At 41.4% G+C, this 26,670-nt stretch overlaps 2 protein-coding genes across 3 annotated transcripts in view; one reads left to right on the forward strand and one right to left on the reverse strand.

The window, feature by feature from the left end:
* Positions 1-7,924, reverse strand: RPL7 (ribosomal protein L7). The gene is made up of 7 exons (XM_074577278.1): positions 7,283-7,924; positions 6,291-6,393; positions 5,671-5,837; positions 4,499-4,636; positions 4,017-4,126; positions 2,970-3,180; positions 1-63 (listed from the first exon to the last, which is right to left on the reverse strand). The coding sequence occupies exons 1-6, from the start codon at positions 7,294-7,296 to the stop codon at positions 2,972-2,974; spliced, it is 741 nt and encodes a 246-aa protein (XP_074433379.1). The 5' UTR covers positions 7,297-7,924; the 3' UTR covers positions 1-63; positions 2,970-2,971.
* RDH10 (retinol dehydrogenase 10) overlaps positions 7,867-26,670 on the forward strand; it is a 26,698-nt gene continuing 7,894 nt past the window's right edge. The window contains exons 1-2 of one of the 2 annotated variants that reach the window (XM_074577277.1): positions 7,867-8,719; positions 8,984-9,219. In XM_074577277.1, coding sequence (XP_074433378.1) covers positions 8,434-8,719; positions 8,984-9,219 — 522 coding nt within the window. In that variant the 5' untranslated portion in view covers positions 7,867-8,433. Of the gene's footprint in view, positions 8,720-8,980; positions 9,220-26,670 lie in introns of both variants that reach the window. The other variant, XM_074577276.1, reaches the window with a different exon arrangement.

Here is a 26,670-nt window from a genome sequence, read left to right on the forward strand (position 1 = left end):
TTTTGTGCAAGACGGCTTTATTACCAGACCAGAGTTTGAAAGATTGCAGCTGAGCATCTGAATCTGAAAGAGGAAAAAAAAAAGAGTATCATTAGCTAGGTGTAGATCTGAAACTTTGGCCACCCAAAGAATTAATATATTCCTACAGTTTATTATTTGGGTTGCAAATACTAATATTTTACTTCAGCAGATTTAAGACTTCAGTAGTCTTGCACACAATAATTAGCTTCTATATTAACATCTCTTTACTCAAAACACAGATTTAAAGTGCAGATTTAACTGGATAAACATTTCTACATTGAACTATTGGCACCTATTTTCCTATTTGTCTAAAAGTGTATTGGGGAAAGCTTCACGTTTAAAGACATACTGAGCCATTGTGCACATTCTAAGTTTTGCTGTAGTAACTCTATTTTCAGCACATTTCAGGGACTGTTTACAAAAATGAGAGCAAAAAGAAGACTTGAGACCAGTTTTACAGTTCCTGTAAAATTTGCTTGAGAGCTAGTGAAATTCAGTATCTTGCCAATACTGAATTGTCAAAATGCAATATTGAGTACTATGCTCTTTTCCCCCAATCTATACATGAAGGAATCGGTACTGGAAGTCTTTTTTTTTTTTTTTTCAAAAATTTATTTGAGATTACCACTTAAGTAATAAGAAATAAAGACAAATGGTAGGAAACCTATATATAGGGAAGAGGAATAAATATTAATCTTCAGATACACAGCCCTTCAGAATGACAGGACTTAAAGAGTACTGCCAATATCTCACCTGAACTCACTGCTCTAGTAGCCCATTACTTCAGCAGAAACTTCAACATTATTCTATTTTCTACACGTAGGTTACTTGCATTTTAAACATGCACTCTATTCAGAGCAGTAGGAAAGCAGCAGAAATAAAAAGTGCAGGAGATGAGAACAATCAGTTATTTTAGCTTTACACCAGAGGTTTGTTTGAAGTCCAAGCAGAATAACTAACTGCTTATAAGCATAAAATAAGAAACTAGAAGGTCAATTCCTAAACTGAAAGATGGAGTAAAGTCCTGACGTCTGCTACCTACATGGGATGCTGAGCTAGAAGTCCCATGAAAAACACGAGCAACCAGCTGAATACTCCTAGTTTCTCTGCCAATATACAACTCCTCACAGGCATTTATAGCCACTGCAACAGTGAACTGGAAGCTTCTCTTCTGTAGGATGGCTCCTGAAAACTCAAGACCACCAGTATGCTTCTAATGTTTGTCAGTGAAGATGGAGGAGAAAGGATCTCCACTGACAGCAAAGCTGCAGGTTTTCAATTAAAAACAGCAGTTTCCATCTTATGCTCAGAAACCAGATTGGAGCATAAAATAAAAGTAGTTCTGTTTAATCTTGGTTATGAAGCCTTATGCACTAACTTAAGGGGAACATCTGCCAGTACTGAACCTGTAACAGTTTGTGCCATGAGCAGCAAAATTTCTACAAGAATGCTAGTATATTATAACATCACCCCAGGCACCAAACATTACCGCAATTTTGCTCCTGAAAGTTAACCACTTCTTCCCATAGCTGGGCTAAAAAGCTTTAGAACACTGTCCTCGGTATGCAATGATTTTCCTAAAGTGCATGTTTCCACATGCCAATGCTTTAAAACTCCGCTGCTTCACAGCTGAAGACAACACAGCAACATGCAAGAAGTTTGGAGGAGTGGAAACTGAGGAAGAACAGCCTACAAAAAAGCTTCAAGAAAATAAAGCTGTCAGTCAAATGGAAAGATATTTCATAGGTCTCCTTTAGCTCCTTGGACAGACAGCAGAGCTCCACGAGCTCAACTTACTCTGCCTTCTTGGCTATAAAACATTTTTACAAGGTTTAAAAAAAAAAAAAAAAAAGAGAGACTTCTCTCCCTCCAGAAAGTTCATAAAGTCACATCACTACTCACTATTTTTTTTATGAACCAATCCTCTGAAAGTTAGGAATTCCTACGTAAAGCACACATACGATTACTTAAAAAAAAAAACAGAAAAAAATAAACCCAACAAAAAACCCGAAACAGACAAACCAAAAAAACCTTCTTGTCTTTGGAGGAATCAGTTTGGGGAAAACTGGGTCTTTGCCTGTTATTCTTTCCAAGCACCCTAACGCAATGAAGTTTTCTAAAATTCCGGCATATTTATCATACCAAAAAGGCATTTATCCTTGACTGAAAAGAAGATACAGGCAACACCAAAGCTAGTTTAGTGTGTAAAAAAGGTGAAAAATGCAATGGGAAGTACAACTACTCTGAAAAAACAGTTTTGGCTTTAAATGGCAGAGACTTCTCATCAAAGCAGAAACAGCAGAGTAACTACAACAGATGATAAAACAGATTGTCTGAACTAAGATACTAACTTCAGGGCACAGCTGTCACTGACAAACTGCTTTAAGTGTTAATAAAGTTTCCCATTTCTAAAGGATGGACTATTCAAATGGGCAAAGCAGTCTTTCAGAGTTACCATCTTGGTCATGTTAATGTTAAAATGGTCTAAATTGATAATTTAGTTTCTCACAATCCTAAACAGGCTTTTATAGCAGAAATCAGACAATCTGAAAAAACACTGCACTTGCAATCACAAGACTTTGATCATACTGAGAATTCATTTATAAGGGCTGAAAATTTTAACCAAGATCTCAGCTCTTCCCATCATAAAACCCAAATAAGGTTTTAAAACAAGTTATTGGTAAATTCAAAATAAGTTATCGATAAATGTTTATACTTCCTAAACATATTAGCTATAATTAAGATTTAATTTCTTCACAAACATTTTAGTTTTAGTAAGACCTTAAAAATAAAATCAGAACACTGTATTGTCCGAGTAGCTTAATACTGTAGGCATCACCCGAGCATGAGTGAATATATATTAAACATGAAAGTTCAACCAATAATGGCAGCGGCCTACATAGCAGAGAGAGAACAGCGCACAGTATTAACTGATGGTAATATCTCACCATTAGTTCATTCTCCTTATGAGCCTGTTGATCTGATCTTCCCTGTTACCAGCATCCCCACCTTCCACAAAGTGGATTGTTTTCTTCTTCATTCCACCTCGAGGAGAGGATAACTTGAAAGGCCAGAGGAAGTTGTTCACAACTTTGAAGTTCTTGCCAACAGTGTAAATTTCATGGATCACATCTTCCATGCAGATGATGCCAAACTTTCCTAAAATTCAGAAATGTTTTCAGAAGGGCTACAGAGCCACTGGTCAATGAGAAGCTAAAAATTATCAAGTTATTATTGTCATACCTACTAATTTTGATAAACTGAGGGAAGTCAGAAAGCACCCACTCTGTCACGACAGCCAATGACTGTCTTTTTCAATTAAAATGGATTAGCTGCAGATAACTCAACATTATTTAGGTGTTACATCTGACAACAGGAATCAGTTTCGGATGTTGAATATTTGTAGCCAGTAATGACGAACAATAAAAAAAACCCAAATCCCACTTAGTGAATCTTAGGAAATAGACAGTGTTCTCTGAAGAAAAGCTAGGCTAAATAAACTTAAAACCTAGTTATGTGTAGCTCAGGGAAATTCACTGTATTTATGCTGCTATGACTGGAAAAGGAGGAGCCTCCTAGAACAGTGTATTTCCTCCCAGCTGACCACCACGCTTTGTTTTCACTAAACACACTAACAGCTTTTAATAGCTAGTTCTTCTGACAGGAAGTTTAAAACTATGTACAATAAGCTTCTTTCCTGATGCAGCACCTTTTCATTACGGAAAAAATCTACTGACACATTAAAGATCAAGGAGTTTACATTTAAAATTACAAATTTAAAATGCTCAAATTTTACTCTTTACACTGGTGTTCAATACTTTATAACGGAAGTTACTTCCACCTTGCTTTGTATTAAGCTATTAAAACAGAAGTAGAGATTATTAACCAATCACTACTATTCTCCAGACACAAATAAGGATAGCTGTCCAGCTTAGCATTAACCATCCAAATGCAACAAGTTGGTTTCTTGTTTTGTTACGCAGAGCAGTATTTACCAAGGCGTTTCTCAATCAGGGAATTATCAGTAAGAGCAATGCGCTGCTTGTTGATCTTGCCATAACCACGCTTGTAGATCAACTCATGCACAGACTTCAGATTGGGATAACTGAAATAGTCAAGTAAAAAAAAAAATAAAAATAAATGAGTCTTTGCACGCCACATTCCAAGTTAACATCACGAAATGAAACTTCCATAACAAACAATTTCAGGTCATTTCAGCACATCCCAACTGTAAATACAAAAGCAACCGAGAAGCAAATCATACCGAGTTCCCAGCAACACTAATATGAGAATGCCATCATATCTAGCAAGTATCGCCTTTTAAAGCGCTGCCTTAATCATGTTTTCAGTTCAAAGTAGGGAAAGCACACAGAAGATAGAAAAACATTTTTAACACAAAGGAAACCTCTAAGTCTAGTGTAGCAAAACACACTCAATGTTTTCAACTGGATTTGCTAAAACTGGCCATTTCACTCACCCCCATGCAATATAGGGTTCAACAATCCGCAACATGTTGATAGAAGCTTTGTTGAGTTTTACAAACGTGCCATTAAAAATCTGACGCAGGCGAAGAAGCTGCAACACCTTGCGGACCTTAGGGCTGACACCATTGGTACTAGAAAACACAGGAAAAAAGCCTCAATTATCTACATCCCAGAAAACACTGAGTATCAACTAAAAAAACCCCACATAGTATTATTCCCATATGAAATGCATCATTATTTTACCAATTACACAATGCAAGCTTAATAAATTATTTACTATATATTTTAGTATTAAGTTAAAACAGATCTATTTCCATGAAAATAACTGAAATAAGTATTATACTGAGACAATGCTTCCAATCACACCTTTCATTAGTTTTCTATAGCACTTTACAAAAGGAGTGTTAAACAAACATTTCAAATAAAGCTTAGTCAAATGTCAGGGAATACTGGCACATAATTTTATCGAGATTAAGGTGAAACAGAACAACTGTCTACACGTATTTGTAGCCTTGCCACCTTCTTCACAGGAGAGGGCTGGAGCACCTCTCCTACGAAGACAGGCAGAGAGGGTTGGGGTTGTTCAGCCTGGAGAAGAGAAGGCTCCAGGGAGACCTTATAGCAGCTTTTCAGTACCTAAAGAGGACCTACAGGAAAGACGGTGACTCTATGAGGCAGTATAGTGACGGGATGAGGAGTAATGGTTTTAAACTGAAAGAGGGGAAATTTAGATTAGATATGAGGAAGAAATTATGTCCTCTGAGGGTGGTGAGACACTGGAGCAGGTTGCTCAGGCAAGCTGTGGATGCCCCATCCCTCGAAGTGTTCAAGACCAGGCTGGATGGGGCTTTGGTCTAGTGGGAACTTTCCCTACCCATGGCACGGGGGTTGGAACTAGACGATCTTTAAAGTGCCTTCCAACCCAAACCATTCTATGATTGTTAGAAAACAGGGATTCCTAAAGACAGCAGACACAGCCAGCAAAATGATTTTGCGCTACATTAAATAAGCCTCTGGTGGATGTACAACATTACTATCAACAACTTTGCAAGACAACAGCGGAAGGCTTAATTTTATTTATATACTTAAGCTTTAAACAAGTAACAGGAAAGCCAATTTCAGTGCTTTTGAACATAGAATTGTTTACATCTGTATTCAATCTTACCCTCTTATCCTGATCACAAATGCCAGTTTCGGTTCCGCTGGAACGTAGTAATTGCCAGCTTTTCGGGCCATCCTGGCCATACGGATCTCCTGCCTATACATGTGCCTGTACTCCTTGTGGTACGCTTGGGCTCTTGCATAGATGAGCTTTCTTTGTGTCTTACGGTACTGAAATCAATTTAACATCATATAACGTCTTTTAAAACATGAAGATCACCTTCAAATAACAAAGCATATTCTAGAGCTTCCCACAAACAACACAGATGGTAGGAACATCTGCCCACATTGTGGAGTTTATACTCTCAGTGATGTTCTAGAGAATCTGGAAGATGTTATGCAGCAGTGCTGCTTTACCCTGAACAACGTTACCACGCATCAAGCTTATAACTTCTCGCTTTGTAGAAGACTAACTTTAATCTTATAGACAACTGTATACTCTGCCCAGAACTGGTTTGTTATTGCCCCCACCCACCAAAAAAAAATCTATTTCAGTCCAAAGCATTAAAAAAATACCAACGTGCCAGACCCAAATATTGTAAACTTCCGTATTGTGTTACATAAGCATATAGCCCATATTGCAACAGACAAGCAATTCAACTTAAGGAATCATAAAGTATTCACCTTTTTTATAGCCAATATCTTCTTCTGACGTTTGGCTTTCATAGCCGCATAAGCCTGCCGCTTTTTCAGCAGGCTTTCTGGTACAGATGGCACCTTCTTTGCTCTAAATTAAAAGAGGAAAAAACTCTTTTAGCTAATAGGAAAAAACTGGGGTTTAAAGTTACACATCACAAACATCAATGCAAACTCCTAACACAACGTGTATGCAGGTCTCACTGCCTCGGGACAGTCCACTGAGGCATCTTCCTTGTTCCTACTGTCACTAGGCCTGGATGTGGCCTGACCATATCACTTTTTATGCTAGAAAAAGCAACTTGACAGACTGGCTGCAGAGCTGCAAACAACCTATGTACACAACCTTAAAGACTGAGACCACCCGAACGTTTTTACCCTACTTTACCATGGTCCTATTTGTAATAAATTAAAGTCTGTTTCCAGCACACCACTTTCAAATTAAAAAACATTTCAAGGCGTGCTTTAAGAGAAAAACTAGTTTAGCAGTATTCTTAAGTTTATTTCACAGGACTTTAAGCTTACTCAGACTTTAAGCTCTTAAACGTGACAAAACTTGCAAGAATAGTGTTTATAGAGCCGTAATTACCCGGGCGAGCTCCTACCCTAACCGTACCCGGCCACAACTCCCTACTCCAGCCGCACACCGCCCGCCCAGCCGGGACACACTCTACCGCCCCAGGTCCCTCACGCACAGAGACGGCGCTCAGTGGCCTGCTCTCCCTCCCTACCTCACCCAGGCCCGGCGGGGCACCAGCCGCCGCCCGCGGAAGGGACGGGACCGGCGGCGGCTGCGCCCCCACCGCGCTAGGCCCTATCCATCCTCCCGCCCCTCCCGGCCCCAGGACACTCATGCCCCCTCCACGCGTCGCCGACGGTCGGAGGTGCGGCGGGCAGCGCCCCGGCCCTGGGGGCAGGCAGCAGGCACCACCGCAGCTGCCGATGGCGGCGGATTGTGCCGGGGAGGGTCGGCCACTTACTCCTTCTCCGCCATGGTCAGCGCCGGAAGAGAGAGGGCGCGCGCCTGCGCAGGTCCGACGTAACCCCTCTGCCGGCGCAAGCAGGCCCTCCGCGCCGGCAGGACCCGGGGGTGTGGCGTCCGCGGCGGTGCCTGACCACGGTGAGGGCGAGAGGGTGGCTTGGGAGCGCCTGAGGTGAGAGTGGCGGGAGCCGCCCTCCGCCCGGCGGCACCGCGACCGGGTGCGGCTATATCCCGAGCAGGGAGCGGGAGCGAGATTGGGGCTGGGGCCGGCTGTATCCCGGGCCTGGCGGGAGCCGCTCCGCCGTCAGACCCGCCCCGCCCCGTGCTGTGTGGTGAACGCTATGGGTTCGAGTCACGGCTGTATCGACGTTGATTTTTGTAAAATAGTGCCACTTGACGCTAACACGGAAGCTTGCGCTACTCGATCTCATTAAAACCCACTTATTATAAAAGGGGGTAATTAAGACGAGCACGCAAACGTGCAATGAAACGCCTGCCTCAAGATGGCGCCCCGGCGGGCGGGCCGCAGCGCACCCTGGGACATGTAGTCCCCCACCGCCGGGGAGGCGGGGTCCGCAGGGAGCCGCCCGCCCCTCAGCGCCGCGCAGCACCGGCCGGGCCCGCCGCCGCCGCCGCCGCCGCCGGAGAGGGGCCCCTCCCCCGGTGGGGCGGGGCTAGGAGGGGCCGCGGCGGGGGCGGGGGGTCCCGGGAATGCGGGGCGGGCCGGGCCGGCCCGGGGGAGGGCTGGGGAGCCCGGGGGAGGGGCCCGGCCCGCCGTATATAGGGGGGCCGAGCGAGCAAGATGCTTACTGCCAGTAGTGGGGCCGCGGGCGTGAGGGAACGGGGAGGTGGTGGCGGGTAGGTAGCGCCGTGTCCGGGCTCCGTCCTTAGAGTGTGTGACTGAGGCGGGGCGCGGAGCCCGGGTGCGAGCGGCGCGGAGAGGGGGAGCCGGGATCCCCGGGAGCGGGACTCCTTCCCTGCCCGCCCGCAGCGGGAGGTCCCGGGCAGGGGCGGCCCCAGGTGTGGGAGCCGGGCGGCCTCCGCCGCCGGGGAGGCTCTGCGCCGCGCCGGTGTCCGTCCCCTCCGGCTCCGTGGGCGGCCGTGCCGGGTCCGGTGCCGTCCCCCTCAGCGCCGTCGGGGTCCGGCAGCATGAACATCCTGCTGGAGCTCTTCGTGGTGACTTTCCGAGTGCTGTGGGCGTTCGTGCTGGCCGCCGCCAAGTGGCTGGTGCGGCCCAAGGAGAAGAGCGTGGCCGGGCAGGTGTGCCTGATCACCGGGGCGGGCAGCGGCCTGGGCCGCCTCTTCGCCCTGGAGTTTGCCCGGCGCCGGGCTCTGCTGGTGCTGTGGGACATCAACACCCAGAGCAACGAGGAGACGGCGGGCATGGTGCGACACATCTACCGGGAAATGGCTGAGGCCGCCGCCACCTCCAGAGGTAAGCGGTAGCCTGCCGGGGCCGGCTACCCGGGCTGCAACTCGCCACTCACTTGCCCGGCCCCGGGACTAAGTTATTCGAGGCTGCTTGCCTGGGGGTCTCCAGCCCGGAGCCGCTCTCGCCTGCCGCAGGTGAGACAGCTCCGAGCTGGAGACCCCGGGCACAGGGGCATCAAATGCCCCGTAACTTGACTATTTAATAACAAAATACAAGTAGAAAATCTGTCTCCCCCCCCCTCCTCCTTTTGTCTGTATTCCTTAGTAGCTGGAGACGGAGAAAAAGATGCCCTGCCCCACTGCGACTTGCAGGTTTACACATACACCTGCGATGTGGGCAAAAGAGAAAACGTCTATTCCACAGCTGAGAGGGTCCGCAAGGAGGTGGGCGAGGTGTCTGTCCTGGTGAACAACGCTGGTGTGGTCTCTGGCCACCATCTCCTGGAGTGTCCTGACGAGCTTATTGAGAGGACCATGATGGTCAACTGTCATGCGCACTTCTGGGTAACTATAAACTCCTTTCTGATGCCCTTTTTGGCAGTTAATTTTGGGAATTTAACTGCTGTTGCCTAACTCCTGTCTCCTTGAGTTTTATGCTTGCTCCCTTTCATTTGCAAGCTCACCACTTTGTGGGTTTCTCATTTTTAGCCTGCTGTTCTGTTTAACAGGAATGGTGGGTATTAAAATTATCAACAAACAGTTTTAAAACAACTATATCTGCTTAGAATCCAGAGTTCTAAATCTCGTGCCCTTTTCTGTAGCCCCGGATATGAAATCCTTTGCGAGCATAACCTCTGAATCTGTTTAAAGGCTGTTACTGTTAATGAATGACTTCTCAGACTTCTGGCTAGTCTTATGCCAGCATGTTAGCAGCTTTAAGATGCTGGTTTAATGATGGCTACAATAGCAAACTTGCACATTTCTGGAAAAAAATACTGAAAACCCCTGCTGGAAATGTTGCTTGAGTTGCCTTGGAGGCAAATTGCTCCTTTTGAAGGCTGGGAGGAAAGGCGAAAAAGATCTCTCAAGAAATCAAGCCAAGAACACTTTTTCAGGAATCCTGCGTATTTGTCCTCATAGCTTTCTCTGGGGGCTGCCAGTGGAAGGAAGAAAATCTTTAATATGGTTTCTGGGGTGATATTGTCTCCATAACTAGCAGATGCTAATCAAGGAGAACAAGCTGTGTGATCTTGCTCTTTTTGTCTATCTAAACCTTGTTTTCCTGTGTGTTTTTTATTTTTAAACCCACAGTAGTGTGGAGTTACATAAATTGGAGTGTCGAAGGAGGACATGATGCACACTTGGGTTAGCATTAGCTGTCAGACTGAGCCTATTGTTAGTATTAAAACTGTTCTTTGGTTCTTCAAATAAGGTTATGAAATACACTTGCATAACAATCAAAGGATTAAGCAATCTGAAATATACTTAAACTTAAGGCTTCTTTGGCTGGGCTTACCTCTTCATAATAAAACTTTGCAAAATGCCTCATCTTCAAAACTTGGTCCTCCCAAACCAAACTTTTTTTAACATGGAAGTGAAATGCTGTTTCATAACCCTAAAGGAGCCCCTTCAAATCTGTGCTGTGAAACACTTAATGGCAGAGCAGTCTTTTCCCAATGTATTGTAAAGCTTGCAGAGAAAGTGCTTAAACTTCAGTGTGCAGGAGATAGCGTATTTAGAAAGTCTGTTAAACTGTGAAAGTATACTTTAAGGCAATTTGAAAAGTTCTGAGAAAGTTCATATGACTTCTTACAACTAAGAGCTCTGCGTGTTCCCCTTCATAAAAGTTAAACTGATGCTTAAGCAAACAGGGATGTGCACTAAATTTAATGACTGTTATTGATGTGGTTTAAATGCCGAATTGACAAAGTTTCCAAGAACTCTAAATTATGACATCACCATGAATTAAAATATGGGAGGATCCTAAATTCTCCAGCTGTTCTTCCTTCAGGCCTAAGTCATACTCTTATTTATAATATTGTTTCAGAGACCTTTTTAAAGCACCCTCTGTGTGTTCTGAGTCTCTTGCAGTAATAGAAAATTAATTTTGGAGTTTAGTGTTGCTATGATTGGGTTTCCATACAGTTTCATTCATGTCTAAATGTCAGTGCAAAGTGACTTCAAAATTAAGAAGGGGGGGAAAAAAAAAACACTGCCAAGAAGGTATAGTTAGATCTGAACTATGGAACTTGAGATCTTGGCTTAAGCTTCTAAGGAGCAGTCAACACCCTTTATATTTAATTGAAGATCTGTTCATATGTACACTTCCTGCAGATCTTGTGTCCTGCTTTGATTTTCCTTTTATTTTTTGCTGTTGGCAAAGCTTTTTTTCCTTGTTTTCCCCTTCACAATCCCAGAAAAGGTTGGCTTGACCAGCAGTGGGTGGACTTCTATTAAACTAATAGTACTTAATTTGTAAGATATCATCTGAATCAGCTGATTTGAAGCCAACTTTTTTGATGCAAGTCAATGATGACTTAAATAGAACAATGTGTCTAGATGTGTGAAGTCTTATATAGCTAGTCTTTTCTGTGTCAGCTAAACTGGTGGTCCAAAAGCAAAGCTAATACTCTGGAGCATTATGTAGACTTTTAACTATTCTTGGAGGGTGTTTCATCCAAAAAGCTGTAAATGGATTTTATAAAGACATGGATCTTCCTTTTATTAATATTGCTTCAGTAGTTAAATGTCTGCACGTTTTGGGGTTTTGTTGGGATTTTGTGGTTGTTGGTTTTTTTTTTAATGTGTGACAGGGGAAATTCTTCCTTGTTCCTTGATCATTAATCAAGCCTCAGTCTGCTTCCATAAAAAAAGCTGAAATGGGGCTCTCCTACTGTCCCCTTGAAACCTCTGAAATAAGATTGATTGCCTGCTCTCCGTGCTGAATGCAGGTGATCTGAGCTTGCTTTACGTTAGCAGCTACAATCTGAAGGCTGCCCAACTTCTGCAGTAGGCAGTGACATGAAAGTCTGTCACTGGCTTGCTGTAGTGACTCCAACTGGGCTGTGTACCATATCACAAACTGGCAGTCAAGAGAGCCTTAGCAGCATGCCACAGCCTAAACAGATGCTTTCCATTTTGCTGACATTCATGATTTGTATAATCCTTCCTATGAGTGTTCTATATAAACATGTCACCACTGCATCATGTAGCAATTTCCACAGCATAAAATCCACTGCAGTATTAAAAACCTGTTATTTCATGCTGTGATAACTTGAATGCTTCTGATATTGAAAACACAGGGACAAAATCCATTCCTGGTTTGAAACAAGCCAGCTCTGGTTTACTATAATTTGCAGATGCATAAAACTGTAGCAGGAGTGTAACACTATCTTTCCTGCCAGTCTGTTGCAAGAACTTGGCTGCACTTGTCAATTACTGGAACTAAACTTCTGCGAACTAGGAAATTTTATTCCTGTGATCTGTCAGGATTCAGATTTGAAAAATGTTAAATCACAGTATAAGATAAAGCTGGTGCTTAATCAGCTTTAAGCAAATATAGGAATAACACTTTTTTTTGTGGTTTTACAGTAAAGCTTAAGTGAAGTATCAAAATACTGTGTCTTAGATCATGGAACTGTATTTAATAAAACTACTGTACAAACTTTTATTTCAGGACAACGTGGTGGTCTTGTACCTACTCTAACACTTTTCTGGAAGAATAATGCTATTGCTGGATAAGTAGTTATTAATATTGTACATCTGCATAGTACCCGGGAAATCCTTCTAGATTTGGTTGTTGAACGGGACTCATGGAGGGACAGGGGCAAGGCGATGATCAGGGTCTATAAAGTTCCATGACATGAAGGTCCCTTTGTACAGCAGATCTTCTGCATTCAGCTTTGAGAGAAGAGCGATCTACGTTTCCCTGTCATGTGGATCCTCCAAAGCTTTCAGCTTAAAGCTCTCCTAGAGGAGCTCTCTTCGACTTGCCAAAAGGGGGAAGCAAAAGCATTCAGCTCCAGCTCTGTCATATTTATAGAAAAAAAAAAAATATCCATGTGGTGAGAGACTAGGGCCCAGAGTTTGAAGACTTGTGTACTGCTGTCTTAACCGCACTGGTTATGTTCATTTGCTTACAAACTACTTGATTTTTTTTTAAGTTATGCAGGTATATTTGTCGAAATTGAATAAATCTTAGGTGGCCTGACATTAATACAGGAAGAGAGAAATACTGAGTGAAGAGGGAAATACTACTCAAGTAATTGGAACATTCATAAATAATCTAAATCTTAATGTACCTTGGAAAGAAAGTTAATGCAGAGTTACTAAATCAAATACCTATTTATGCAGCTGCTGTATTTGTCAGTCTAATTAGAGTGCCAAAGCCTTGGAAAATAACAGTGGCTTATAGTTATCTATAATGTATCAATACTTATGTATTGTTCTAGACTCTTCAAGCTCCGTGGTGTTAAATAAAGCTCACTTATGCCTATAGTTTGTTTAGTTTAAATATGGAAGTGTTGCACTTAGTGTGCACACTGGATCTTCTACAGAAGAAAAGACAGCTTCAGTTATGTTGTTTGGAAACTATACCAGGCTGAGTCTTTTGTGGCCTCTTGGCATAGCAGTTTGATTTTTGTTGCATTCATCTCTAGAATTCTAGTGTCTGTGATCAAATATAGACACAGTGTTCCACTGACAGGCCAGCTAACTATATTTAGCATGTTGGATGATTGGAATTAGCTGCTTTAATTGATTTAGTTTTAATTTCATGATAACATAATCCAAGATGCGTAAGTTTACTTACAAAGTTTAATGTACAAGGTCTTGCCTTTTTTCTTTGAAAAATGGGTTGGATCAAGTTCAAGCAACACATGTGCATGTGATCCAAAAAGTGTCATCAAAACTAACTCTTCCCTTGCAAAATGATTCCAACTACATGCCACCAGTAAATTACCCTGGACAGCACATGTGTTTTATATACTGTGGTAGCATGCTGGGCAGTGAATATGAAGCAAAAAGCAGTCAAGACTTTGCTACGGAAACAGTCGTATTAGTCGTACTTAAAACTTTTAAGTGCTTCGGTATGGTTCTGTGGTTCATATGTTCTTGGGTTTATTTCTCAAGAAAATAGAGGGAATCTATCAGTTGAGAAAATACTGCATTCCAGATGCTATAGAAAACTGCACTTTCCCATTTTGTAGAGGGATGTACTTAACACAAGTTTTAGAAAATAAATGGGTGTATGTATATTTCTGGAGCTTGAGTGGGCACAAGGCTACTGGCTCAGAGCTTTCCTCACAGATTTATTTTATGGTCTGCTAGGAGCTTGTCTACCATTGTGTCAATCACAGCTGTTATGAGCATGCAATCTTCTAATTTTGTAACATGTATCTTGCAATCTATATGTATCTGTAATCTAGCCTTGTTGCATACAACATTTTAGCTGTAGTGTCCATTTTAAAAAAAAAAATCAGTCTTTTATTGAAGTTTTTTTCAATTTTATGATCCTTTGGGAGGGAGGGGGAATAAAAAAAATAAAACCACCCAAACCAAACTATTTAGTTAGGTAGCTAGATGTCTAAGCTTTGCCTGTAGAAGGGATCTTGTATCAGTTTTGGAGTAGACACAAGTGAGGCTAAAAATGATTCTTCAGATAATGTACTGATCCGAAGAGTCAACAAGCATGATTAAGCAGGTGAGGATGGGGTGATAGATGGGTTTTAGTTTTATGCAAAAAGCCACCTTCGTTCATAGGAATTGTACAAATTCAAGCACCCATAATTGGGATTCCAGAATACTGCCCACCAAACTGTACATGTTCCACAAGTTACTCAACTCTAGTCCTTGAGGTTTCTTCGGGCTGTTCAATTATGGTTACCGTTGTCTACTGTATCTTGATGATAAACAAGTAACTGCATATCAAAGAGTGTGAACAAAACATCTCATAGCACTCTTGACTTGCTTAATTAGCATCACTTCCATCAGGGCAGTGGAAAAAGCTTATCGAAGACTCTTTGAACACATTGCTTACAACACCAACTTTCCTACGTATACTTTCTGTGCTAGAGCATCTTGCTTGTGTGGTGGAGAATGCTGACCTCTTGTTCAAACAGCAGCTGAATTCATGACTTTCCCTTCCATCTCTTTAATGATGTAAGTTATTTGATTTTCATCTTAGTCAGCTAACAAATCTGAAATGACCATTCAGAATGTTTTCCTTAAACTGCTTCAGTTACACCTGAGCTTTTGCGGTGGCTAGTCTCAGGCATACTTTGGAAATGAATTTGCTGCATCATTTGAAAAGTGCATGAAACTTGGACTCTCAAATCACAGAGAACACAGATTCTCATATCATGATTGTTTGTTGATTGTAGATCGGTATCGAAGATGGTAGCATAAGGTGTGATTAGCCACTTACTTGCATGCAGTAATATATTTCACAGAAAAGTGGTGTGGAAGTGCCATTAAGGAAAGGGAAAGTTGTCCTGAAGAGAACATGCCAAGACTTCTCAAAATACTTGAAACGTATTTGAAGTATTAATCAATTATTAGTGGCTTGCAACGCTACAGCCTTCTAAAATTAAGCTGGGGTTGCGGTGTAGCTTGTAGAGGTAAGGCCCTTGGGACTGTGACTTTTTCTGAGGGTCAGAGACTTGTCAGCAAACCCTGTGAATACTTTCAAAATCACTAATCCACTCTGAAGAAATGGTTCTGGATCAGCGATCGTTGTGTTGATTAAATTCCTGCTTCTTATGGAATGAGATAGATCAGCTGAATAAGCAAAAACTTCTGCACTGGCTTTGGTCTGATATTGTGGTGTTACTTGTGAAGGATCTGGGGGGACAGGAAAACCTTGAACGGAATGATAGCCTTTGCCAGCGTGGTGTCTAACCTCACTAGAAGTGGGGAGAGTAACTCTTCACTGTTTCAGTGAAATACTCAGTCTAAAAGATTATGCCTTTCCTGTCCTGTGGAGGTTAGGAAAGCAGTGGAGTTTAAAGTTCTAGATTCTTCTGTCTACAAGTAACATCGACTTTTATTTTATGAAAGGCAACTAAGCTGATGAGATCTTATTTCGGTAATAACCAAGCAACTGTAGCACGCTTCTAGAAGACAGGGATGTCCACGTGCTCATGAAAACGGTGGAAAAAAGCAATCCCAATTACGGTGTTGCTAAGTGTCCTGCTAACCCAGCGTTTGCATCACTGCCGAAGACCTGTCTTAACTGATCTGTGTGGGTAAGGAGTCCTTTTCTGTAGCTCTCGGTGTCATCAATTACTCTGAATAGACAGGTTGAAGAAAGATGAACGTTGCGTTTTCTAGCATTATCCCTGCCATTTTAGCACTGCACTTTTAAAATCTTTTCTACTTTTATCTTTATCAGCTGTGAAGCATTATTCTTTCCCTGTCCTCCCCATGCTTTGATTTCACTTCTGTGTTTTTTTTGGGGGGAGGGAAGGTTTTTGTTATGTATCTCTAGTACTAAACCTTTCCACAGTCCTCTGTATGTAAAAGCCAGAGCATCACTCTCTTGATAAACCTTGCTCCCTGACCTTTGAGGTTTTCTGGCTATTCACAGTGATGGTAAAACTGAGTTATTGATACCTGTCTGCCTTTTGTGAAATATGGTAGAGGTCTTTCTGCAAAGGCAAGCTGAAGCTGATTTATGTGCAATGCTATATTCTTTTACCTGGGGTCTTAGGCTTCTTAGTCTGTTAAAAAAAAGTTAAAGTCTTTCAAAATGTAGTTACAGTGTAGATGAGTAGGCACAGACTGGTAGAATCTCAGTTTCTGATGTTTTAGTTTGAAAGAAGATAATGTCACAAATGGGGGAGAGATTTACATCTGTGCTTACACTTCTGAATGAACACTTTGTTCTTGTAAACAATTATAGTAGTATAATGATTTATATGCCAGTCAAATTAACACTTGGCATGAGTGAGTTATCACAACCGGGATGGGAGGGCACAGTAGGCCAAGGAACACCGGAACAGCTGTGGAGCCGAGGTGGCTGCCTTGGTGTGAGCCTTTTGAAATTCAAGTTTGTTTGGCTGTTGAATTCTACACCTAAATGTGCCCTGGTTCTGGTCACTTCTGCCATCTGTTTGAACTTGTGTGACAGCTTCTCGAGCACTCCCCTTTCAGTGTTGGTTTGGAAAAGTGCTTTGAGCATATCTTAAAAGTAACTTGTCTGAAATTTCTGTTGACTTAGGATGAACCTTCAAGGCAGCTTAGTGGTTGCAAGATGTCACGTGGGACCACCCCTTGAATCTGCATCTTACCTTGCCCTAGTTTTGGGATTCATCTGATCCTTGGGTGAGCCAGTTCAGCTCACTAACCTGTCTGGAGGGCAGGGAGGAAAGCTGTTCATTTTCTTGGCCAAGTTGATTAATTTTTCTATTTAGAGAGTAGAATCACCTCATCAACATTTCAGACTTGGACTAGCCAGCGTGTGGTGGGGGGTGTGTTGAGGAAAGGGTGAGGAGGAATAGGGTAAAACCACGTAGCTGCGAACAGGACCTCTGCGGCTGTCTGATGAAACCTCATTCTTGGAGAGATTTTCTAGAATAGGATTTACAGGCTCTAAATAGTTAAGTAGTCATAAATGGTTCCAAGCTATAGCAAATCCGCCACTGGCATAACAGTCTGAATGTAACAACTCAACTTCTAAAGAGATTGCAGTATTTTAATTACACACTATTAAAACCCCTTAGATAAAGGTAAGTTAGTTTTCTGAATGCATCAAATAATGTTGTGTTAACAGGTCTAGCTTATTTGCCTTTCACCGATACTATGATTGCTGTTGTGTACCATCAAGAGCAATGATCTTTGTGCCTACTGCACTGTTTGACTTCTGGAAATCGGTTGTGCTAACGCTGTTTGAATGTGGAAAAAACAGGCTAGAGCCATGTTTCAGCTTGTGGGAAACAAGCATAGTTTCCACAGGCAGGCAAAGGAAGGAAGTATCTCTCTGTCTTTAAAAACTCACCCCCTAAGAAAGTGAGCAGTTTGCTGGTGTTTGGTTAAAATGCCTGTGCAAGTACAATCTCTGAAGATTGCATTAGGCGCTGTTTTGATCACTGTGTTAGCTGGAGTTTTTTTGTCATTTTAGCCTTTGTTGGCTTATTAGGCAAAAGTTTACGTGCTAAGGCTTTGTTTTTTTCTGCAGACCCTTTTTTGGGAGGTTGGGGAGAAGTATGAAACAGAAGTGCCTCGATTTTTAAAAACCTCTAGGCTCCATGCGTTTAAAAAATGTTACTTCTCATTCAGTGAGTTACTTCATAAGAAGTTGGAGCCTTCTGGGGCCTTACTGTTTCCTAAACAAACTTTGAAGCTAAATTTCCATTCAGCTATAGTATTTTCTTCATTTTTCTGTTTCTGCTAAGTAAGACTGCTACATGAAGAGGGGAGCTTTCCTTCTGATCTTGTTCCTCTCGTGAGGTACTCAGTAATGGCATAATCACTTTCCTTTTTATAAAGTAATTGATTCAAAACAATGACTTAGTGACTGAGTTGGGAGGATGAGTAAAGTGACTCAGCTTTCATCTGCATGCAAGTACTATAGCAATTGCAGTGCTATGGAGGTACTGGCCTTAAGGTATCTATAAAATGTGAGACAGTCTTTTTCTGTTTAGCCACTGCTACATAAATTGTAAAACATGAGTGATGACTTCATATTTTCCGTAAGTAGTTCTGACAGTGCTGTCCTCTAGTAATTTTTTGGAAACATGCAGACTAAAATACCAAGTTTTACTAAATATTCCAGAGGATGACTAAGCTTATGGCAAGCTGGAGAAAAATGTGTATTTAAAAGTTGGATTGTGTTCTTGTTCACTGAACAGAATATTCTAAGCTCTTATCTAATAGTTGTTCTAAAATGAATTTGTTATGTGTATTTTTCACTGACTCATAGGGGCATGTTTTCATTTTTGTCAAGATTATCAAATAGCTGGCAATAAATAACTGCTCTCCAAATGGTTGGACATTTGCTGCAAACTTGTGCTAACGAAGGTGAGGGACTAATGTGTTTGTTACACTAATGTCAACATAGCTCTGAAACACTACAAATCCTTTGACATGGCCATTTGTCAGTATATAAACAAAGTAGAATTTCTGGTCGCTTGACTTCAACAGGGCTTAAACCAGCTTTTGTGGAAAGGAGTAGCCAAGTGTTAACTTCTTGTATCCCTTGACCAGCAAACTCTAAAGTAATTTCAAATTGACATTTGAATAAATGAAGGTAGGTTGTCTTTACTGATAGATCTGCCCATGGAAGAATACAAGGATGGTGATGCTACCCACTCGGGTTGTAACTTAAGTTCCTGAATTTACAGGAGTGCAACTGGGCTGTCACAACCGTGTTGGAGCTCTGTGTTAGTCCTGGGTGTATGGAGAGCTCAAATGCTGACATGGTAGATCTGAGCAGAAGGATTCGCTTTCTCTAAATTGCATGTTACTTTTCAGTGGCTGCTGCCAACTGTGTAATGCTTGCCTTAAATTGAGTAGTAATTGTGGTTTGGTAGCTATGATAGTCTGAGAGTATAATGAGTTAATATTTGTGGAGAATAAATATCAACTTGTCTAATAAGATGCCTTTGGGCAGGAGGGAAGAGGTCAGCTTTTTGTGCATCACTTTGAAAGCTTCAGTTCTCATGCTTGGTTATGCCTTAAGTGTGTGCCGGCTGGAGAAGTCTGCACGTATATGTGTGTTCCCAAGTTCTACTTCAGTCTAGACTTGTATCTTGCTTTTTTTGCTGTGTAAGACAGACTAAACACATATCTGGGCCTCCAACGGCTCCTTACCATGCCATCTTGCCTACTACTAACCCTTTTAGTTTGGCATTTGAAATCCACAACAAACATCATCGTCAACTTATGTTCTGCATTTCTACACTGCTTAAGCGTAGATACTGTCTTTCTCCCTGTTCGCTGCTAGCTGTTGAGAATTCAATGTGATGGCTCTGTCCAAGCTTTAAAAGCCATTAAAATTGAAAGCAGGCAGAATTGTCTGCGAGGGCTTAAGAAACTGGCAAGGGAAACTGATAACCCTTAAGAAACTGGCAAGGGAGTGTTGTTACTGGAGGGCATCTAATAGCGGGGGGACATAATTAGTTTTTGAAAATAGTATGGTATGTGTATGTTCTGGACTCAGCTGAAATATGTTAATTCCACAAGAAACTCCTCTAGATGCTCTGCACTGCTTCATTGGACCCTCTCTCCAGCTGGAAGGACTTGAGACCAAAGGAGAAGGAGAAATGGAAGTAGAACAGACACTGTTTCAGACAGAGCAGGATAATTTATTACAGACGAGCTCCTGTAGGGGAGATACAGGAGACAGATGGCAGAGCAATTGTCATCCTTTCCAGTTAAGATTTTGTGTTGATAAACCTGCAGTTATCATAGGGACAAAGAGTGCAAGGTCTCTGCTGGCTTATGAACACCTTCCTCTGTGAGAGGAAGAGGAATATGTTGTTGACCAGGGACTTGGTATACTTAAGTGGAGAATCACAGACTGTTTGAGGTTGGAAGGGACCTCTGGAGGTCATCAGGTCCAACCCCCCTTCTCAAGCAGGGCCACCTAGAGCTGGTGGTCCAGGACTGTGTCCAGACGCCTTTTGGATATCTAAGGATGGAGATTTCCACAGCCTCTCTGCACAACCTGTGAGAAGGTGCTGCATTTTTTCATAGCCATGTAAAATCAAAGATTTGCAAAAACTGGAGGGAAGAGGTCTAAATATACAATCAGTGATTTAAACAATTATATATTCTGATGCATATATATGAAGCAATTATACCTCAACAAAACAATACCTGCAAGTACAGATGAAAGTAGACAAGTTGGTGTGCGTGTATGGTAGTATATACATAAGCATGACCGTTAAAGGCAGCTGGATGCTTCCACAGAAATGATTGGTGGCATATAGTCATTAGAAAGATCAGGCACGTTAAAGGACAGGCCTTACATCTGAGTGTGGAAATAATTTAAAGAGCATGTAAATCTAAAATCTGATTCCTCTTAGGAAGAAAGAATAGAGAAGTTTTCAGGAGCAGAAAGATGGAGACTGCATACAATAACATAACGGCTCTTAACTTCCACTTGCTGGTATAGAAATAACAAGGGTACTTCAGCTTGAATACCTGAACTTTCTCATGCCCAGAAAGCATATAAAGTAGTGGTGTCTCTAAACAGAAGTGAAATGTTCTTAAGGAGAAATCAGGGCCACCTTTGGCTATGTTATATGTACCTAAACCCCTGCCCTAGGTAAAGGTGCACTCAAAATCTAGAGTGGTGCAATGGTGAGGGATGCGGAAAAGCTTTGTGTAAGAGAGCTGGGAGTTTGATTAGCAGCAGACCACTGTAAACCTTAGGTAACAATACCTCTTCCACTATGAGTCTCAAGTAGAAAGTTTCTGAAGCAAAAGTTGTATTTATTAGGTAGTTAACCTACAGTTCAGATGAGAGGGAGAGAAAACCCGTTTTCTATTCCAGTCTTAGTTACCCAATTTGGGGTAAGAGCACGGGAAATGAAGCCCTTAAAAGAAACGGGAGGAGGAAACAACGTAGTGACATGATAAGGCAACAGTAACAAAAGTTTCTGTTGCGATGTCCTTCCCTAAGCACTTTTCATATCCCACTCTCTGTAGACACAACCCTTTTTCAACTAAGCTTTGTTAACAAACTATACAAAAGGCAATTTAGCCAGGTAATGTTCAGTTGCCCTAGGCATGCCATAATTAGGTCTAGTAGGAAAGAGTGGAAATCAATGATTAATGTTTGAGAGATAACTAGTGGTATTAGTTTCCTGTGATTTTTTTTTTTTTAATAGCATTACTTATCTTATCTTTACTGTCTACCCATTGTAAACAGCTTTGTGGCACTAAGTTCTGATTAAGGAAACTACTTAATTCAGTTTCAGCTTTCTTCTGATATACTCAACATGAGTTAACTCCATGTAAGAGGAACCACTACAATAACTGAACCCTTCACAGGAAATAGTGGTAACTATTGGCTTTGAAAATTGAAGACATTTTGTAACTGGACCCTAAATACTACAAATGCTAAACAAGGTAGTAATGTAAATATGGACTGTAGCATACTTGTTCTTTAGCAAATGGCGTGACAGATGTTTGTTACTCCTAACAAACCCACTTACAAACATCAGTAAATAAGATGTAACCTAGTTTTGTACAACTTTGGTGCTTCTCAGCTGATTAAATATGTCTGTTGAGAAGCTGGGGATTTTATGTGTATGAATCAGTCACAAGGGTGGAGAAAACAGGAAAGTCAATTACTGACATGAATTAATAATGAATTAAAAACCAAAAAGTGATTCAAGTAATAGCTTCTGGTTTTACTAAGCTAATACTTCATGTACTTCAAAGCGGTATTTCATGCAGAGTTGGAGAGAGGAAAAAAGATGCTTATTTATCTGTAAATCAAATACAGTTTTAAATTAACCGATGCTACTTTTCATTGTGACTTAATTCTTCAGGGTATTATTTTGTTACCTTCACCTCTTAACCCGGGTAGATCTTATCTGTAGTTTCACTCTGTCTGCAAATGTAGGATATGCAAAGTATTGGGGGGGGTGTGCTTGGCTTTCCTTTCTTGTTACTCATCATCATTATAAACTGTTTAAGTCTATCTTGTTCTTTCATGAGCTTCTGGTTGCAAGGCAACTGTAACATTATTACTGTGCATGTATGTTAAGCATTAACTGCTGTTGCAGCTCAATATTAAAGGAATCCCCATGGCCCCAAAACAGTGGGTTTTTATGTGAAGGACAAATAAAGCTTTAGTGAGAAATTGAAGGTTCTATTGCCTGCCAGGAGCTAAATAACTAAGGGACTCCTTTTGAGATGAAATATTGAAAGGTCTAGCTTTTTTGTTTTGAACGCAGGGTCTGCTCAAGGCAATCCTTAAATAGTTTCCTTTCATGCTTTTAATACAACTATCTATGGGAGCTTGGCTTAAAGATGTCATATGTTATCTCCTGATCCTTTTTGCTCCATAAGGATCTGGGTAGACCCATCAACAATCCAGAGAAATCTGTGACTTTCTTTTTAAATTCATTACGTTAGGAAGACACTGTAACTCTGGCATATTTATCGTTTCTTGAGAACAGAAACTGAAGATCAAAAATAGCAGTAATTTCCACAGCTATTCAAATATTTACTTAGACAGTGGCTAATTATCCAGAAGGAGCCCAGCACTTCTTGCAAACAGTCAGCAGAGACATCTGAGCTCCTTTAAAGCACAGCTCTGGTCCCTTAATGTTAGCAAGGTCAACAGTAGTCATAGACTTCCATCTACCTTCTGTATTCGGCCTGTTGCTGGCAGAGCCATATCCTTTGTGCTGTGAGGTCTCTCTAGTGTTCAACTCTACTTGGTATTTTCGTGTAGTCTTAGCACAGTTAGTGATCTCATCTCAATCTAATATTTCAGAGATGCTTGTGTAAAGGAATTTAAGAAGGATGTGGAGGTAACATGGGAAAAATAATTGAGATGATAGTGCAAATGACAAGTAATTACTCTCAGTTCTTATTGGAATGAAATAAAAAAGCTAGAAGGAAAATAAATGGTTAAATCTAGGCTCGTAACTGTGTGCTTTGGTGCGTGAGAAGGAATTTTGGATATTGCAGCCTCTAACTTGAATAAATTCTCCTTTGAGAGTTATACAGTTCTAGGGTATACTTTCTAAAACTATTAGGTGATGACTTTTGCTGTACTCCTGTAAGTGAAGTTTTACCCTGTGTTTATAAAATGTATATGAAGTGGTTGTCTTTTGAAATAAGCTGGGCTGTGCGGCTGTAGCTGAAAATAACTTCAGTCTATTTACTGATAAGCATGCCATGGGTTTTTTCTGCCTTTCAGGCACCTTTCTTTCCTTTTTAACATACAGTAGTGCATTAGCGCTATACTACCCGGTTTGGACAGACCTACTTTAAGGCAAAGCTGCCACAGCCTGTCTGCAGAACAGTTAGAGGTGCTCTTTTGTCAGACCTTTGTGCCTTCCTTCTCAGCTACTGGAATGGAAAGAGAAATCGGGGCATGTGGAAATCTCTGGATTTCAGTCTGTGGTGGAGTGAGCGGCCCCATTGTGTCCTGCATGGGAGTAGGAGAACCTGCAGTGTCCCCGGCTGTGGTCCATGAAGAAGAACGGGAAGAAAAGAAGGCAAAGAAGGCTGAACATCCATGCTGAGAGGGAGAGAGGATATAATGTTTAGTTTAAACAAAAACTTGGAACAACATTTTCTTGTAACTGGCTCTGTTGCTTCACGATAATAGTTATAGGATTAGCTAACACGCATGTCAGTAACCTGTTAAAATCTCTGGTACCTTAGTTCTCAGAGTCATCTGGATGAGTCCTTGACTAGTCACGCCAGCGTTGCTTCTTGGGTCTGGCCAAATAGTGTTTAACATGAAGATGAAACAATACATTTACGCAAATATTGCACTCGCTTGCACTGTTACCCAGCTGTCCTGGCAGTCAGGAATAGCTGTGGCTTGGGAGGAAGTGTCTGTTGTACCGGTACAGCACTGTTGTGGATGACTATAGTGATGTAAAAACTCACCTGTTTTGATCAGCCCCAGAAAAATAATCACGCTCCGTCCTCCTTACCTGAAGGGGCTGCATGGAAAATGAGCTATTCCTGTGGCATAAAGGAATTTCTGCCTTACAGTAAAGCAGTTTGTTTATGCCATCAAAATAGTTTAAAAGGGCTGTTGAACATTGACAGAAGGCAGAAAGTATGAAAAAAATTATTGTATTGAAAAATAGAAACTTAAAGGCCCTTACATGTTGGTACCTGCTTTCTTTCTTTCTTTGATATAAAGACAATTCTCTAAACATGAGATAGCACATACTTCTCTACTTTGGTGTGCTTTCTGCGTTTGGTATCCATTGTCCTGAGCTGCATACAGCTAACATTGTTTTCTGTGGATCCTTGCTTTCTTCTTTAAGAATAATTAATCCAAAATTTAATTAAAAAAATCACTTTCCCAAACAGAGTATTTCTTCATATTCTCATTTGCTGTATTTAGACTAATTTGTCTTGACATTGCAGCTGTGCTGTTCTTTGTGTTGCACAATCTTTTGAGTTTTGTTTCATTAAGAATGGAACTAAAGAATTTGGGGAAGGGGAGGGAAGAAGTGCTAGACTGTTGGAAGTTAATTTGCCGTAAACCAAAATGTTGAGAACGGATTACGAAAGCTATGAAGTGACATGTAAATGCTTGTTCAGTTTCACACTTGTGAGAAATAAGTCATTAAAGCTCTGTGCGCATGAAATAGATGTTTGGTTACTGCTACTGGGAATAGTTTGTTCTTACTGGTATATTCGTAAGCATAGAGGAAAATGCTTAGAAGATTAGGAATTGATCTCTAGACTCCAAAAAAACTTACAGGTTAAACTAGCTCAAAAAACTAGCTCTACTCTCTGTTCAGAACAGTTTCATATGTTCTATCTATCCTACCTAGTTGCTGTATCTAAACTAAACTGCAGGTTAGAAAATGCATGTTTGCACTATGATTTTGGAGTTTTTCATTTTTTCCTTAAAAAAAAAATAAAAGAAAAGCTAATTCTGAATGAAGAGGATGCTTAATTTAAATTTCTTATGTTGAACACGACATAATTTCCCTGATTCCTCACCCTGATGCATTACAATACAATTCCTTTCATCCACTATATTCTACTTACTGGTTTCTCCTCAGTGTTGAAAAGTGTGTTATGTTTGCAATTAATAAAAGACCCAGCTCTGACTTTAAGTACTTAAATGTTTTGGTTAAATGTCTTCCTCTGCAGCTGTGAGAGGTAAAACGGAAACCTAAAGGATCAAACCAGAAGGCATATAGTTTGATTAAATCACTTGAGTTGATTTGAATTATTTTGGGGGCCTGGTTCATGACCTCTAATGCCATGAACAAAACACATTTCTTGCTTGGTATCTTCTAATACTTTTTTTTTTTTTTTTATGGAGGATTAGCATGTCTATGCATCACCTCGGAAGACTAATGTGGGCTGTGCTACCTGTTCAGACAAACTCCAGATGGAAGGGCCACCCAGGAGGCATCTTGCCCCGAACCGGTCAAACTCTTAACTAGTTTCTCAGCAGCACAACAAGCGCACAGAAGACTTCAGGTCTGGTAGGCAGATGTAGCTGAAGCCGAAAGAAACTAGAAACAAGAAACTAGGTTGATCTGGTTTATGTAATAGGCAGAAAAACTGGGGACCAGAGTATGGAGGAAGCTGCTTTGATCAAGGAAGTGGGCTGTGCCAGAAGCTCAGTAAGAACACTGATTTATTTGGGGATTGCTTTATACCACGAAAGAGAATAACTTCACTTTGGGATTGTTTTTCCCAGCAAGAGGAGGCTGGGAGGAGCAGTGGGCAAGCCTTTACTCTGAGACTGGAAATGTGTCCCCCCATAGGGTGTGTCTGCCTCTGACAGCGCTTGTTTTCAATCCTGACTCCCAGCTGTAGCAGATGGCTGGAGGATGGCAGCAACCGAGGTGGCTTTCTCTGATATCCATTTAGCTGAGACACTGATGGTTGACTGCTAAGTTTTCTACATGGGATAGTTGTGCTATCTTTGTAGACTGCCTCAGCTTCAGGTTTTAAATGGTTTTGCAGGATGATGTCCCATGACAAAGTACAGGGGTCTGCTCTGAAGAGGCTGTTTCAGAACACTGAGGTCTCACGCAAAGATTTCCATGAATTGCTAATTGTCTTCAGAGCAGGGGAGCTGTGCTTTTTGCTATGTGGCCATAAATGGCCTTTTAAGAGGTGACTTACATGAAGTGATTGTAGTTCTGCTGCTGGGAGTTGTTCGGTCTGCACTTGAATTGCTGAAGACATCACCCAAAAGTGTCCTCAATGGGGTTTACTTGTCATATGCCAATTTCCTCTTGGTTGCAAATGGGTTACTTTAGCCAAAAGCTCTGAAAACTCAGTCTTTGTAATCTTTATGCTTTGAAGGAATGTAGCATAGTTGAGTGGGCTTTCTGA

This window comes from Larus michahellis, chromosome 2, assembly GCF_964199755.1.
Source record: "Larus michahellis chromosome 2, bLarMic1.1, whole genome shotgun sequence".
Taxonomy (NCBI): Eukaryota; Metazoa; Chordata; class Aves; order Charadriiformes; family Laridae; genus Larus; species Larus michahellis.

Excerpts from the sequence above, each read along its gene's own strand:
- RPL7 (XM_074577278.1), bottom strand. Across the intron at positions 5,838-6,290 it reads AGATATTGGCTATAAAAAAG|TACCGTAAGACACAAAGAAA; the intron begins GTGAATACTTTA and ends AATTGATTTCAG. Across the intron at positions 3,181-4,016 it reads CCTGATTGAGAAACGCCTTG|GAAAGTTTGGCATCATCTGC; the intron begins GTAAATACTGCT and ends TCTGAATTTTAG.